The sequence below is a fragment of the Contarinia nasturtii genome, unplaced genomic scaffold, assembly GCF_009176525.2.
Source record: "Contarinia nasturtii isolate CC-2019 unplaced genomic scaffold, AAFC_CNas_1.1 Cnas_scaffold_414, whole genome shotgun sequence".
NCBI lineage: Eukaryota > Metazoa > Arthropoda > Insecta > Diptera > Cecidomyiidae > Contarinia > Contarinia nasturtii.
This window is the reverse complement of record NW_022197768.1, coordinates 1,865,818-1,878,269: the sequence shown is the minus strand read 5'-3', so window position 1 is coordinate 1,878,269 and position 12,452 is coordinate 1,865,818. Positions and strand designations below refer to the sequence as shown.

Below are 12,452 nucleotides of genomic sequence, written 5' to 3'. Positions count from 1 at the left end.
TATTTTTATGTATTTTCGAGTTAATGTGCACATAATCAAACTTAGAATATTCGAATGTTTATTTTTTCTTCTCATTTTTAACAGTTGGTTGTTGTTTTGAACATTTGAATTGTGTCCGTAAACTTAATACATAATCGATGTTCCAACCATGCGAACGTTCCATTTGGCCAATGTGTGTGAAGTGTGTTGAACGCTGTCTAAAAAGCCAATAAGCGGTGAATTGAAACGGAGAAAATGCATATGTGTCAATTGCTCACACAACTACACTAAATCGAAACGTCAAAAAAGCGACACATAGAATAATGACGAACATCAAATAAAAAAGAAACATAAAATAGAATTTTGTTGGTGTTTTCATTTTGATTTTTTTCCCCCAAATTATTTTCAGTTTTGATGTTTTATCGGCAACGAGAACGTTGGCATTTTTCTATCACTATCATCTATCAAAATAATATCCAAATTCCATATTAAAAAAAAAGCGAAAATAGAAATTATTTTCTTTATAAACTATTCAAAAAATAAATCAGTGAAATGGGATTGTGTAAATGTCCGAAACGATTAGTTACAAATCAATTTTGTTTTGAGCACCGGGTTAATGTGTGTGAACATTGCATGGTGAATTCACATCCAAAGGTTTGTTTATTTTGTTTTTTATTGTCCAAAAATACGTGACACATTTTCTATACTATTGTTTTTGCTGGATCAGTAGAAAATAAAAGCTTTAAAGTGTCATCACATTGCTTCGATGTTTAATTTTCTAATTTCAGTGCATAATTCAATCGTACATTCAATGGTTAAAAGATAGTGATTATGATTCATCGTGTGCATTATGCAAAAATTCACTAGAGTCAGACGAATGTATTCGTTTAACATGCTATCGTAAGTAAGATGAGTGTCAATATCAAGACACATGAACATTCAAAATCATATGTAACACACAAACATATTATAATTAATGGAAATCATACATGCGTGGCATTACAATATTTCCAGATGTATTTCATTGGTCTTGTTTAAATGAACGTGAATCGGCGTTGCCGAGTAATACAGCACCCGGTGGCCATACGTGTCCAACTTGTTACGATCAAATATTTCCGTCATCAAATCTTATATCACCTGTAGCCGATGTTCTTCGTAGTCGCTTGAAAAAAACGTCATGGGGACGAGATGAATTTGGAGCTATTCTGGTAAACTAATTTATGTTTGGACGTAGAATGTATTTCATCAATGGTTTTTTTCTTCAATCTTTTACTTACTTTTAGAAACCGAACGCAACATTTTCAGAAAATTCAAAGTTAAATCACGCATCTAACTCTAATTCGAATTCGGGTGTCGAAAACTTGTCGATTAAAGAGAATGCGAACACATTGTCTTCATCAAGTATCAATAAATCGTCGTCGATTCACGAAACACCAAAAGACCATTCCATCAATATAGATTCAACTGCACCATACTATCAAGGTAAATCATTTCGTTTTCTTACCATTGACCACACAGAACATGGAAAATAAATCTTCTTTATTCGTATTTACTTCATTTTTAGCAAGTAGTCGCCGACCATTGCTGAGCAGAGAACCGCCAATCGGGGGTGTTGACAGAGATGAAAATAAGTATAAAAGACGAACACCGGCAGAAATTTTTTCCAGGTGGTCACGGTAGGTTTTGTATTAAAACTGAGTAAATCGGACATTGGCCAAATAAAAATTTTTACAAAGACTTTGATTTAAAAAAAAAGCACCGAGCTTTTATAGGCACTATGGAGGTGCAAGAACTTTTCTTGTAAGTGTCGCTTTTTCTTGTACTCAGATGTGGCACTTGAAAAGAGTGCTAGTACTTTCTTAGTGTCCGAACTTCTACGGTGCCAATAACAGTTCTGAAAAAGAAAGAAAAAATGAAATAAGTCAGAAACAGAAATGGTTTCTCATATGTGAGGAGGATCGCTCTGAGGAGTCGAAAAAAATGTAAAAATTAAAAAAAAATATCTAAAATTATAACATTATCAATTTGATGATTTTTTTTTAAATTTTAATATGGCGAACATTTTAAAATTGAATCTCAAATTCAAAATATTTCAAATATGTTTCCAATTTATGTATTATTTTCAGGCGATTGTACGTTCCACCATCTCGTCCACTTTTGCGCCGGACATGGTTTATCGTATTGAGTGGCTTTGTGATTTTTGTTTTTATAATATACATAATGGCTTCATTAGGTCGACGCAATAATAACGATTCTGAGGAAGAATTTCCACATATGTAAAAAAAAATTCCTTTTCAAATTTACCGAAGAAATACAAACAAAATGGATTATTTTCAATTTATTTCTATTTTATTTTTTAATTTTTAAATTCAGCCTTGTGTTTCGATCTAAAATATATTACCAAGATGAACATATAAACATTGTAATACAAAGAGAATGTTATGATTCATAAAATAAATGTTGATTTCTATTCACTATATAGATAAAAAAAAGAATAATACCTGTTTTCTATATTGATGTATATTTTAATTGAATCATTGAAGCGATCGCGACTGAATCATTCGCGTGAAGTACGATTATGATCACTAGAGAGCGCTCATTCGCGCACAAATACATGCACGCATTCACAGCACCTTGGGTGAAGATCAAGAGTAAAATACACAGAAAACACAACGAAAACAAAAAAAAATATAAGCGAGTCGATGGCGAGAATTAGTTTGACGTTCAGTTCAATTGTTGATCATTGTGTCTTGGTATCTGTTCATTGACACCAAAAATTGCACGTCGAAACTGCACCAAAATGCCTGTGCGAAAATATCGCCGCAGGACTAGTGAAATAAGTTGTTGTTTAAAATATTTTATATTTAGTGTTAACGTTTTATTTTGGGTAAGTTAACAATGTATCCATGAAATGAGATTTGTGAAATAGAATTATGAACAAAAAAAAAATGAAAGTTACTTGCGTATCAAATAAGATTGTTTAGGTGTGAGTGTATAACCGAATCGTTTTTGTAAGCACAGGAAATCAAAACTCATACACAATAAGCGCATAGTGATCATTGATTTTTGCGTCATTGTATTCTACCTTTTTTTTCTTTGTCACTGGTTTTTTTTTCTTTTGTTAAACTTATGTGCGTATATGGTTTGTAAACGTTTCGTGTTGCCGCTATGAATTGGAAACTGTTTAGTTAGCGGGATTATGCATATTGGTCGTAGGCGTTTGGGCATGGAATGAAAAAGATATGTTTCGAAATTTAACAAATGGCAACAATATTGCCCTCGATCCGGCATTCATCCTAATCTGTTGCGGTACTGTGACATTTATAATCGGATTCACAGGCTGTGTTGGTGCACTTCGTGAAAATACTTGTCTTTTATCCATGGTAAATATATGGCCATTATTTTCAATGATTCTTCGATCATTATAACACCTACAAATGTAAAATTGAACGAATTCAACTTTCACTTCTTCCATATATCATTGTAGTACTCAACTTTTTTGATAATCATATTACTATTGGAAATCTGCGCAGGCATGGTAGTGTTTGTTCTTCGTGACAAAGGATGGGTAAGACAATCATTTTTTTACCATCATGTTTGATTTCTCATTGGTTTGCACATCGTTCGCGCAGATAAAAGAACAAGCGACCGATGGTTTACGTGCATTTATTACTCACTACCGTGAGGACCCTGATCAACAAAATCTTATCGACTGGATTCAAGAAGACTGGCTACAATGTTGTGGTATTGATGGTCCAAATGACTGGGACAACAACAACTACTTCAATTGTTCGTCCTTGGCCGTTGGCAGTAGAGAAGCTTGTGGCGTTCCATTCTCGTGCTGCAAACGACAACCAAATGAGATTATACGAAACAAACAATGCGGCTATGATGTACGCAGGGAAACAAATGTAAGAGAGTGTTGCTTTTTTTTAAGTTTCGAATACTATTGTTTTGTTTTTTCGTCCACAGAGCAATGACATATCGCGAACTATTAACGAAAAAGGTTGCGTACAAGCTGGTGAAGAATGGGTCGAACGAAATCTCATAATAATATCATCGACCGTTATATTTTCCGCATTTATGCAGGTTTGTGTGTGTGATGAACATTATTCTGATTATAAAAATACTAATGTTGTCAATTGTTTCAGATATTGGGCATTTGTTTTGCACAGAATTTACGTGCTGATATTTTTGCTCAAAAGTCAAAATGGAGATAAATCACGTCACATTAACTGCAAACATTTTAGAATATAAATCAACACTAAGAGACTCATTTAAAATGTATACCGATTAAATCGGTGTTGTGTTTGACTGTCTTCCGGAATTTTACACGACCAAATTGACGGTCGAAAACCATATACGAAATAACCGTGACAATTCCATAATAAATAGTATTTACTCAGACATTATATACGATGAAAAATGTGAAAGCACAAATATTTAGTCAGTAGTTAAACTCATTTGTTTTAAGCAATTTAAATCATCATTGAAAAAAGTATTAAAATTGATTTAAGCGATTTACTTTTCGATCCGAAATAAATCATATAGTTTAGGAGTAAGTGAATCTGAAAACGGGAGCAAAAATTGATAAGTATAATTGAAACACTGCCCAATTGTCGTGATTTAAATTGTTTTTGTTCAAAAAAAATTACTTTTATGTGAATTGACCAAGATTATTATAATGAATTGAGCACAGCGAATACCTCGAGAAAAAAAATGAATCTAGATTGAATACTCAAATTAGTCGATTTTATTCAAACAAGCAGGAATCATCAGTATAAATGATCGAATTGAATATCGTATTTTCCACTATTATTTTTTTATAAGCTCAAATATAGCTCTAAATATAGGAAAATGATATATATAATCAAAACATATGAACAAATTTAGAATTTCAACATCACAAAATGTGTGCCAAACTATTTCCATTCGGTTCAATTTAAGAGAAAAAATTTTATAAGAGAGATTATTAAACTCATATTTGGACAATAAAATGTATCGTCTCGAATTTATAAATTTTCACAGGTGAATGTTTTTTTTTTGCTTATTGAATATTCAACTTATAATTTAAGAAGTCTGTAGACTATGTATGCTCTTGCACGCGATCACATACATGAATCGTAGCAGCGAAAAAATAGCTCTTATTTTCCCGAACGTTTTTTATGGATAGTTTATTTGTTGTAATCTATAATGTAATACAATAAATAAACTATGTGAAAAAAAGACTGTATGTGGCAGAAAAATAAGAGCCATTTTTTCGCCGCACCGTTTCATATGAAAATTTTGGTTGCCTAACGGCTGAAGCTTGTTTGCTTTTCATAATTGAATTATCAAGCCATGTAAATGCATATAAAAATGTGAGTTTCGTTTTTTTTTTGCAAGTAAATTTAAAAGAAAGTCATATTATGTATTACATCGAAGCATTTTAAATGCTTGGCTTAACAAAAATTGCGACAAAAAAGAGAGTTGAGTAAGGCTGTCATAGTTTAAATGGCCGTTCTAATCTTGTGTCGGTGCCAAAGCAATAACGCTGAATGAAACATCTTCTGGGTCGCGTTCAATAGCCTGTTTACATAATTTAGCCGCATCCTAAAATGTAAACGGTATTTAGTTGATTTTTTTTTTAAATTCAAGCATATGAAATGCGTAACAAAAAACTGCTCACCTTTAAAAATGACTCTTCGGAAGTTTTACCGTGCGGTATTGGAGACGTTTTACGTCCATCCATTTCATATAGTTGACCATTAAAATTGATGAAAGCGACAAAGTGATGATTGACCGGTTCACCAGAGTTGGCATCAGTTTGACCTTCGACAGCAACCTCTTGATGAGCATCAGTAAACGATTTATCATTCTCGAGCAATTTTCCACGTTTTTCTGGCGTCAAATCACGTGCTTCATCCAAATATTTCTTCAGAATACTTCCATCCTCAATTTCAATTCTGAATTTTTGGCATTTTAAAAAGAGATCTTTAAGCACATCAGCTTGTTTTTAATCAATAATATGTCTTTGTCATCCACAGCATATTAAAATATCTTGCTGAGAATGCGTCGTCCGTCGCATACAAATGTACGTAGCAGTTTTTACATCACCGCGAACAACAATACATGCATTGTTCTCTATACAATCGTTTGAATGCTTTGAGTCATATAAGCGTGAAGAGGACAATGCATGCGTTCTTGTTCGCTGTGATGTATAAACTGCCACGCACATTCGCATGCAACGGACGACGCATTCTCAGCAAGATATTTTAATATGCTGTGGATGGCAGCAGCGCTGAGCAATACTCTGATATTTAATTCCAACTCAAAAACTAGTACTCACGCTGGATTATTAGCAACGCTGTGCACCAATGCAATAGCGCCGCATGCATTGTGAATATATTGCTTCAAAAAGAAGAGATCTTCTGGGACTTTTGGTGGATTTGCCTTCAATTCTTCGTCTTGTTCTTTCGAATATTTTTCAAACTATTTAATCATTTAGAGAAGTAATGCATTAAAATATTCACGAATGTCACAAAAAAAATTGAAAAATAACATTTAACTTACACTATTCGAGCATGGAAAGAGAAGAATAAGTGCTTGAACTGGTCCTGGAAGCCATTCCAATTGATCTGGTTCCAAGCCAAATACATCAGTAAGACTCCATAATGGGGATACACCCAATTTATGAATGTACTTGGTGAGTACCTACATTTAATCACATTAATGTTGACATAGATGAGTCATTCAATGACTGAAAAATAACACGAAATTATTCAATTAAATTACCTCTGGATTCGATTCCTAATACGTGAAAGATAGTAAAGTAGATGAAAAGAAAAAAAAACATCCGATTAAAATCCAATTAATTTTTAGAAAAAAATGTAATCATACCAATGCAATCCAAGTAGTCATCTTGTCTTTGTGAAAAGTTTCTTTCTACTTCAATTTTATCTTGGTAAAAAAAGACGAGTTGTCTGTTCGATGCGCAGAATATATGTATAGATTATAATAAATAGCCGGCTATGATTTTTATCACCTTAATAAGCTATTTTTCGGCGTTTCGTTTGGAAATATAGTGAAATCACATACTATTTATGACATTTGATGGTACATATGAAACACGGTTGAAATTGAATACAATCAACTTTTGATACGACCGAAATACAATCGATAAGATTCTAACCTCAATTTCGAGACTTCGGCAAGACCCAAAAATAAAAGTTGTTATTTACACGACCGGCACAAAAATGGCTGAGATTGATGAAAATTATCGAAATGGAATTAACGATACCCACATTACTGCGGACAGTGACGATGGCTGTGATACATCATTCGAAAATCCCGTAATGAAATTTTTTCGTGGTTTCAATGTATCCGATGACACGATTCGACAAATACAGTATGTGCACATTTTAATCGACTCTCTGGTTGGGAGCGAAATAATCGAAATGTCTATTGTCTTTGATTTCAGGGAAAATGATATAATGTTCAAGGATTTGTCGGCACTTAATGAGACCGATCTGGAAATGTTTGGAGTAAAAGATGCAGAAATACGACGTGAAATGGTTGCCAGTATGCGAAACACTTCAAATCAAGATATGCATTTTGACAAGTATACACATTTATTTCTCAACTATATTTATCAGAGCAAATGAAAATAACAATCTAACCCAAACATTACATATTCAAATTACAGATTTATTGAAGAAATGAATCCAAGCAAGTATCAAGAAACGGTTTACAAAAATGTTCGCAATCAATTGCGTCTGATCAACATGACATTGGAAGCAACACAAATTACATTGAAAGCAAGCCCAGTTGAATACGATAAACTGGTTGATGACAACGTATACATTTCTACGCTCAACGCGAAAGCACTGAAGGAAACGCTCAAAATTATTTCGTGTATAACAGAAACACCCGAAGAATCAAAACGATGGAACAATTGGATCTATACAATGGCTAGCATTGCTGGTGTCTCACTGTTAGGTGCAGTGGCCATTCTTCGTTTAAAGAATAGCATCTAGATAAAAAAAAAAAACAAACAAGAAACGATTCTCATAGCATATAAGACATACTAACAGATAGTGCCTTCTTTCTTAGCGAAAGAGTCCCGAAGAAGAAGAAAAAACATTTCAAAATAAAAGACATGTATTTTTTTAAATATTTAATTCGCTTTCGCTTTTTTTATTAAATATTCAATTGTTTATGGTTCATGTTTCGGAAACGTTACGGAAACGTTTAAGCTTCGGTGCGTGTTCCGACACCTGGTTTGTGGTTGATGGCCAAGAAATCGGCGTATTCTTGGTATGGTGATTTACCAAGTGGAAGGTCTTTCCACAAGTCTGGTGTCAAGTAGGCATAGGTCTTGGCGATAGCAGCATATGTTGCTTTAGCGAAGTTACCCAATGTACCAGTTGAACCACGGGCTGAGGTGTAGCAATCTTCAATACCAGCCATCAACAACAATTTCTTTGGAATTGGAGCTGAGACGATGCCGGTACCACGTGGAGCTGGAATCAAACGCACTGAGACTGAACCGCACTTGCCGGTGACCTAATTGAAAAATATCGATACAAACAAAAAATTAGAATCTTTTATTTTATAATCTTTTTGAATTGATTAAAAAATGAAAAAAACAATTGAAATAAATCAGACATCTTAAAGCCGTCATTAGAGCCTTCCGGTGTAAACCACATAAGAATAAAAGATATTCTCATCATTGAAAATCAAAGAAATAGAAATCGAACAACAATAACATTTTGCTTACCTTGCATGGTACGGTATGTGGTTTACCGATTTTGTTACCCCAGTAACCACGACGAACTGGTACAACGGACAATTTAGCCAAGATGATAGCACCACGGATGGCAGTGGCAACTTCTTTGCTGCACTTAACACCGAGACCAATGTGACCGTTGCTGTCACCAATGGCGACGAAAGCCTTGAAACGAGTACGTTGACCGGCACGGGTTTGTTTCTGTACTGGCATAATTTTCAATACTTCGTCTTTCAATTGCGATCCCAAGAAGGTGTCAATGATTTCGAACTCCTTGATTGGCAATGAGTACAAGTAAATTTCTTCCAATGAACGGATTTTTCCTTCGCGTACCAAACGACCCAATTTTGTGACTGGAACCCATTCCTTTTGATCTTCCTTTCCACGTCCACGGCCGCCGCGTGCGCCACGACCACGTCCACCACGTCCACCTCTACCACCCTATGAGCAAAAGTGAAACACAATTTACAATTCGGATCTTTTTCGTTCGCTTTAAAATGTGATGTCAATTTATAACTTACTTGTGGGCGTGAACCTCTTGATCCGAATCCACCACGGAAACCACTACGGGCTGGAGCTGCGTCCGCCATTTTTCTATAAAATAAAATTTTAAAACACGTTAAAATTATGCACGAATACTTTGAGAGATAAAAGATGAGATTTTTTTTTTTGAGGTTATGTTTGCTCAGACAATTCTTAGCCATCTCTAGAACAATTTCTCGTTCTTCTGGTGTAAACCGCATAAGAAATAATTAAATCTATCATCATTGTAAACAAAGCTCCTCATATTTTCTTTGTATTTAAAGCAAATTATCAACAAAGAACAATGAGATGTGTAAATTCAACGCGAAACCATGGTCAATATGCTGTGCACCACGTGGCGTCATATTTTATTATTTCAAATATTTATCGTATTTATAAAAATAAAACAATTTTAACATTTATTATGCAAGCAAATGCCAGTGTTTCGTTAAATTTACACTAAAATGTGATGAAAGAAAAAAAAGCTAAATTTTTTACATATAAATTGAACTCACTTTGTTTTTCAGTGTTGTCTTGAAGAAATCGAAAAACCGAATGAACGAATCGATGGCTTCGCAGCAGAAAAGTCAAGTGGCAGAACAGTAGATGTCGCTGCGGTGTAATGCACCTTATGTTTTTGTTGAATTCAAATCATACCCCGTTCACATTCAAATAAAAAATAACTTTGTATGATAATATTATTTAATTTTTCATTCGCAACACATTATTATTTCTTAATATTTGCCATAATACTGTAATGTTCAGCATACGAGAAAAACCTTCATTTCAAAAATGATATAAACATTAAAAAAAATATGAAAAAGAATTGCGTTTACTAAATAACTGTTGAAATTAGTACAAATTTGACGTTTACAATCCAACAGACATGTTTGTATTTTCATTGTAAATAAAGAAAAGGCGATTTGTAGTCTTTTTGTGACCAAAATACACTGTCTTCTTTGCAATTGAATATTGTTTTGAATCGAATATTTTTTCTCGGTGACATTTTCAACGATTTCATAGAAATAATGCCGGATCGTAGAGCAACTCATGCAGGCAGCTGGTACTCTAATTCAGGTGTGTACATTTTTTTTTTCACAGTGAAAATAAATCAAGTCAATCACTTGTTATAGTCAAATGACATGGAGAGTTTTCTTTGTCTTTGAGTCTAGCTCATTTGCCTTAAATGGATCGTAGAACATTTAAATTGAGCATTGTATGAATGCAATTAACGTAGTACCAATAATTTGAAAATTAAATTTCAAAAAGAAAAAAATGTCTGATTTTCCACATTTTTAACGAGAATGTATTTTTGAATTTATTTGCTTGAATTTTAATCCTTCTAAAAAAAAATTATCGATGCTAGGTAATCAACTGAATCAGCAGCTTGAAAATTGGTTGGATAAGGCTGAACTAACATACGGGCCTGCTAGAGCAATTATTGCTCCGTATGTATAAAAAAAATTGTCATAATTAACTGCATCCAATAAAAAAATTGAGCAGCATCGATTTTATTTTACAGTCATGCTGGCTATTCATATTGTGGTGCGTGTGCTGCTTTTGCATATCGCCAAGTTAGCCCGGCCGTTGTGTAAGTATCAACAGATAACTATATCATTTGATTAATCATCAAACACCAATCAATTTGTATGTTTATTATTGTGCACAGGAAACGTGTATTTATATTGGGTCCATCACATCATGTTCGATTACGTGGATGTGCCTTATCAATTGCTGAAAAATACGAAACACCATTGTATGATCTCAAAATTGATACTCAAATCAATGCAGAACTTGAGAAAACCGGAAAATTTTCGTGGATGGACATGAATACCGACGAAGATGAGCACAGCATCGAAATGCATTTACCATACGTTGCCAAAGTGATGGAAGCGTGAGTATTCACTCTTATCTGCCCAAATCACATTGTCAATCTTTCATTACCATTCAATTGTTTTTTTTTTTCATTTTCTTCTTTGTTCCACAGTTTTCGCAATCAATTCACAATTGTTCCGATTTTAGTTGGTTCAATATCGTCCGATGTTGAAGCGATTTACGGCGAAATATTGGCACCATATTTGGCTGATTCACAAAATCTATTTGTTATCTCGTCAGACTTTTGCCACTGGGGCAAACGTTTTAGCTACACATATTATGATGATTCGTGTGGTCCAATCCACAAGTCAATTGAGAAATTAGATAAAAATGTTAGTTGATTCAACTTGAATCCGACAAAACGGATTTTCTGTTCGTTGTGCTTAATATAGAATTTTTCTATTTAAACACTTTTAGGGCATGGATATCATCGAAACATTAAATCCATCGGCATTCAATGAATATCTGAAACGCTACAGCAACACGATCTGTGGCCGACATCCAATTGGCGTTATGTTACAAGTAATACAAACAATTTCGATTTTTTATTTATTTACACATTTAACGAAATAATTCATTTTCACTATGACAGGCGGTGAATAGTCTGCAATCCCGTGGCTATCGCATGAATTTCAAGTTCCTGAAATATGCTCAAAGTAGTCAGTGCTTCAATATGTCTGACTCTAGCGTCAGTTATGCATCTGGATCATTAATTTTTGAATGAACTCTTTGACTTTCTAAGTTGACGAATATTACAAATTAAATTTCATTTTTTTCCACTGACTAATTTCAATTTTATTGCACTCAGAATACCATTTACAATTTCGATTGTAAAACATTTCAAAGAGAATACCGTTTAAGAGAAAAGAAAGCGAATAAAAATTCAACCTTTTTGCTGATCAACGTTTTCTTTGTAATTCGATTCTTCAATTGTATTTAAGAAAAGAGTTTTAATCAGTCTATGTATTTCGGATCCGCGATATTTTAGAATATCTCGATATTTAACAGCTCTGTGCAGTTGCGTTCCATCCGAAATACATACAGACTGGTTTTAATAAAGTAACAATTTCGATCAATTCAACTAATATGTCTTTGAGTTTACGCTCTTCTCTCTAGTTGACGAGTTTCCTCTTTAAGCTCGCGATTTTCCTCTCTGAATGCCCCTGAGATTTCGATGCGAATAATTTATTCGAATTTTCTACGGCCGAGAAACCTTTTTTTGGCTCTTCAATTTTGTGCGAGATGGGCAGAATCTAGATTTGTAGACACAAGATTTGTTTAACATTGATGAAGATCGGTAAAATTTGAC

The 12,452-nt window shown here is 33.8% G+C and overlaps 6 protein-coding genes across 6 annotated transcripts; 4 read left to right on the top strand and 2 right to left on the bottom strand.

The window, feature by feature from the left end:
• The first annotated feature begins 300 nt into the window (after positions 1-300).
• On the top strand, positions 301-2,320 carry LOC116338842 (zinc finger protein-like 1 homolog). Its single transcript, XM_031764355.1, has 6 exons — positions 301-633; positions 768-879; positions 994-1,187; positions 1,263-1,461; positions 1,544-1,655; positions 2,106-2,320. The coding sequence occupies exons 1-6, from the start codon at positions 532-534 to the stop codon at positions 2,257-2,259; spliced, it is 873 nt and encodes a 290-aa protein (XP_031620215.1). The 5' UTR covers positions 301-531; the 3' UTR covers positions 2,260-2,320.
• A 380-nt stretch (positions 2,321-2,700) lies between these two features.
• Positions 2,701-4,689, top strand: LOC116338844 (tetraspanin-5). Its single transcript, XM_031764357.1, has 6 exons — positions 2,701-2,866; positions 3,168-3,362; positions 3,467-3,547; positions 3,612-3,890; positions 3,952-4,068; positions 4,131-4,689. The coding sequence occupies exons 1-6, from the start codon at positions 2,780-2,782 to the stop codon at positions 4,197-4,199; spliced, it is 828 nt and encodes a 275-aa protein (XP_031620217.1). The 5' UTR covers positions 2,701-2,779; the 3' UTR covers positions 4,200-4,689.
• Positions 4,690-4,705: 16 nt separating this feature from the next.
• LOC116338846 (ubiquitin carboxyl-terminal hydrolase) lies at positions 4,706-7,056 on the bottom strand. Its single transcript, XM_031764360.1, has 6 exons — positions 6,859-7,056; positions 6,754-6,768; positions 6,532-6,672; positions 6,308-6,450; positions 5,648-5,924; positions 4,706-5,571 (listed from the first exon to the last, which is right to left on the bottom strand). The coding sequence occupies exons 1-6, from the start codon at positions 6,877-6,879 to the stop codon at positions 5,482-5,484; spliced, it is 687 nt and encodes a 228-aa protein (XP_031620220.1). The 5' UTR covers positions 6,880-7,056; the 3' UTR covers positions 4,706-5,481.
• Positions 7,057-7,093: 37 nt separating this feature from the next.
• Positions 7,094-8,015, top strand: LOC116338847. Its single transcript, XM_031764361.1, has 3 exons — positions 7,094-7,366; positions 7,439-7,579; positions 7,664-8,015. Exons 1-3 carry the CDS (start codon positions 7,215-7,217, stop codon positions 7,992-7,994), a joined length of 624 nt encoding a protein of 207 aa, XP_031620221.1. The 5' UTR covers positions 7,094-7,214; the 3' UTR covers positions 7,995-8,015.
• Positions 8,016-8,117: 102 nt separating this feature from the next.
• LOC116338843 (40S ribosomal protein S2) lies at positions 8,118-9,837 on the bottom strand. Its single transcript, XM_031764356.1, has 4 exons — positions 9,784-9,837; positions 9,268-9,340; positions 8,738-9,187; positions 8,118-8,523 (listed from the first exon to the last, which is right to left on the bottom strand). The coding sequence occupies exons 2-4, from the start codon at positions 9,334-9,336 to the stop codon at positions 8,209-8,211; spliced, it is 834 nt and encodes a 277-aa protein (XP_031620216.1). The 5' UTR covers positions 9,337-9,340; positions 9,784-9,837; the 3' UTR covers positions 8,118-8,208.
• A 323-nt stretch (positions 9,838-10,160) lies between these two features.
• LOC116338467 (protein MEMO1) lies at positions 10,161-12,224 on the top strand. The gene is made up of 7 exons (XM_031763743.1): positions 10,161-10,345; positions 10,635-10,716; positions 10,791-10,859; positions 10,938-11,162; positions 11,256-11,475; positions 11,561-11,665; positions 11,736-12,224. Exons 1-7 carry the CDS (start codon positions 10,297-10,299, stop codon positions 11,865-11,867), a joined length of 882 nt encoding a protein of 293 aa, XP_031619603.1. The 5' UTR covers positions 10,161-10,296; the 3' UTR covers positions 11,868-12,224.
• The last annotated feature ends 228 nt before the right edge of the window (positions 12,225-12,452 follow it).

Bases quoted from the DNA above. Each gene is read 5' to 3' on its own strand.
- LOC116338842 (XM_031764355.1), top strand. From the start codon at position 532: ATGGGATTGTGTAAATGTCCGAAACGATTAGTTACAAATCAATTTTGT. The intron at 634-767 runs GTTTGTTTATTT...TTCTAATTTCAG, and splicing joins TGGTGAATTCACATCCAAAG to TGCATAATTCAATCGTACAT. The intron at 1,656-2,105 runs GTAGGTTTTGTA...TATTATTTTCAG, and splicing joins ATTTTTTCCAGGTGGTCACG to GCGATTGTACGTTCCACCAT.
- LOC116338844 (XM_031764357.1), top strand. From the start codon at position 2,780: ATGCCTGTGCGAAAATATCGCCGCAGGACTAGTGAAATAAGTTGTTGT. The intron at 3,548-3,611 runs GTAAGACAATCA...TCGTTCGCGCAG, and splicing joins TTCTTCGTGACAAAGGATGG to ATAAAAGAACAAGCGACCGA. The intron at 4,069-4,130 runs GTTTGTGTGTGT...CAATTGTTTCAG, and splicing joins TATTTTCCGCATTTATGCAG to ATATTGGGCATTTGTTTTGC.
- LOC116338846 (XM_031764360.1), bottom strand. From the start codon at position 6,879: ATGACTACTTGGATTGCATTG. The intron at 6,451-6,531 runs GTAAGTTAAATG...ATGATTAAATAG, and splicing joins TCTTTCCATGCTCGAATAGT to TTTGAAAAATATTCGAAAGA. The intron at 5,925-6,307 runs GTGAGTACTAGT...CCAAAAATTCAG, and splicing joins AGCGTTGCTAATAATCCAGC to AATTGAAATTGAGGATGGAA.
- LOC116338847 (XM_031764361.1), top strand. From the start codon at position 7,215: ATGGCTGAGATTGATGAAAATTATCGAAATGGAATTAACGATACCCAC. The intron at 7,367-7,438 runs GTATGTGCACAT...CTTTGATTTCAG, and splicing joins GACACGATTCGACAAATACA to GGAAAATGATATAATGTTCA. The intron at 7,580-7,663 runs GTATACACATTT...TTCAAATTACAG, and splicing joins CAAGATATGCATTTTGACAA to ATTTATTGAAGAAATGAATC.
- LOC116338843 (XM_031764356.1), bottom strand. From the start codon at position 9,336: ATGGCGGACGCAGCTCCAGCCCGTAGTGGTTTCCGTGGTGGATTCGGA. The intron at 9,188-9,267 runs GTAAGTTATAAA...TTTTGCTCATAG, and splicing joins CAAGAGGTTCACGCCCACAA to GGTGGTAGAGGTGGACGTGG. The intron at 8,524-8,737 runs GTAAGCAAAATG...TTTTTCAATTAG, and splicing joins CACATACCGTACCATGCAAG to GTCACCGGCAAGTGCGGTTC.
- LOC116338467 (XM_031763743.1), top strand. From the start codon at position 10,297: ATGCCGGATCGTAGAGCAACTCATGCAGGCAGCTGGTACTCTAATTCA. The intron at 11,163-11,255 runs GTGAGTATTCAC...TTTGTTCCACAG, and splicing joins GTTGCCAAAGTGATGGAAGC to TTTTCGCAATCAATTCACAA. The intron at 11,666-11,735 runs GTAATACAAACA...TCACTATGACAG, and splicing joins CAATTGGCGTTATGTTACAA to GCGGTGAATAGTCTGCAATC.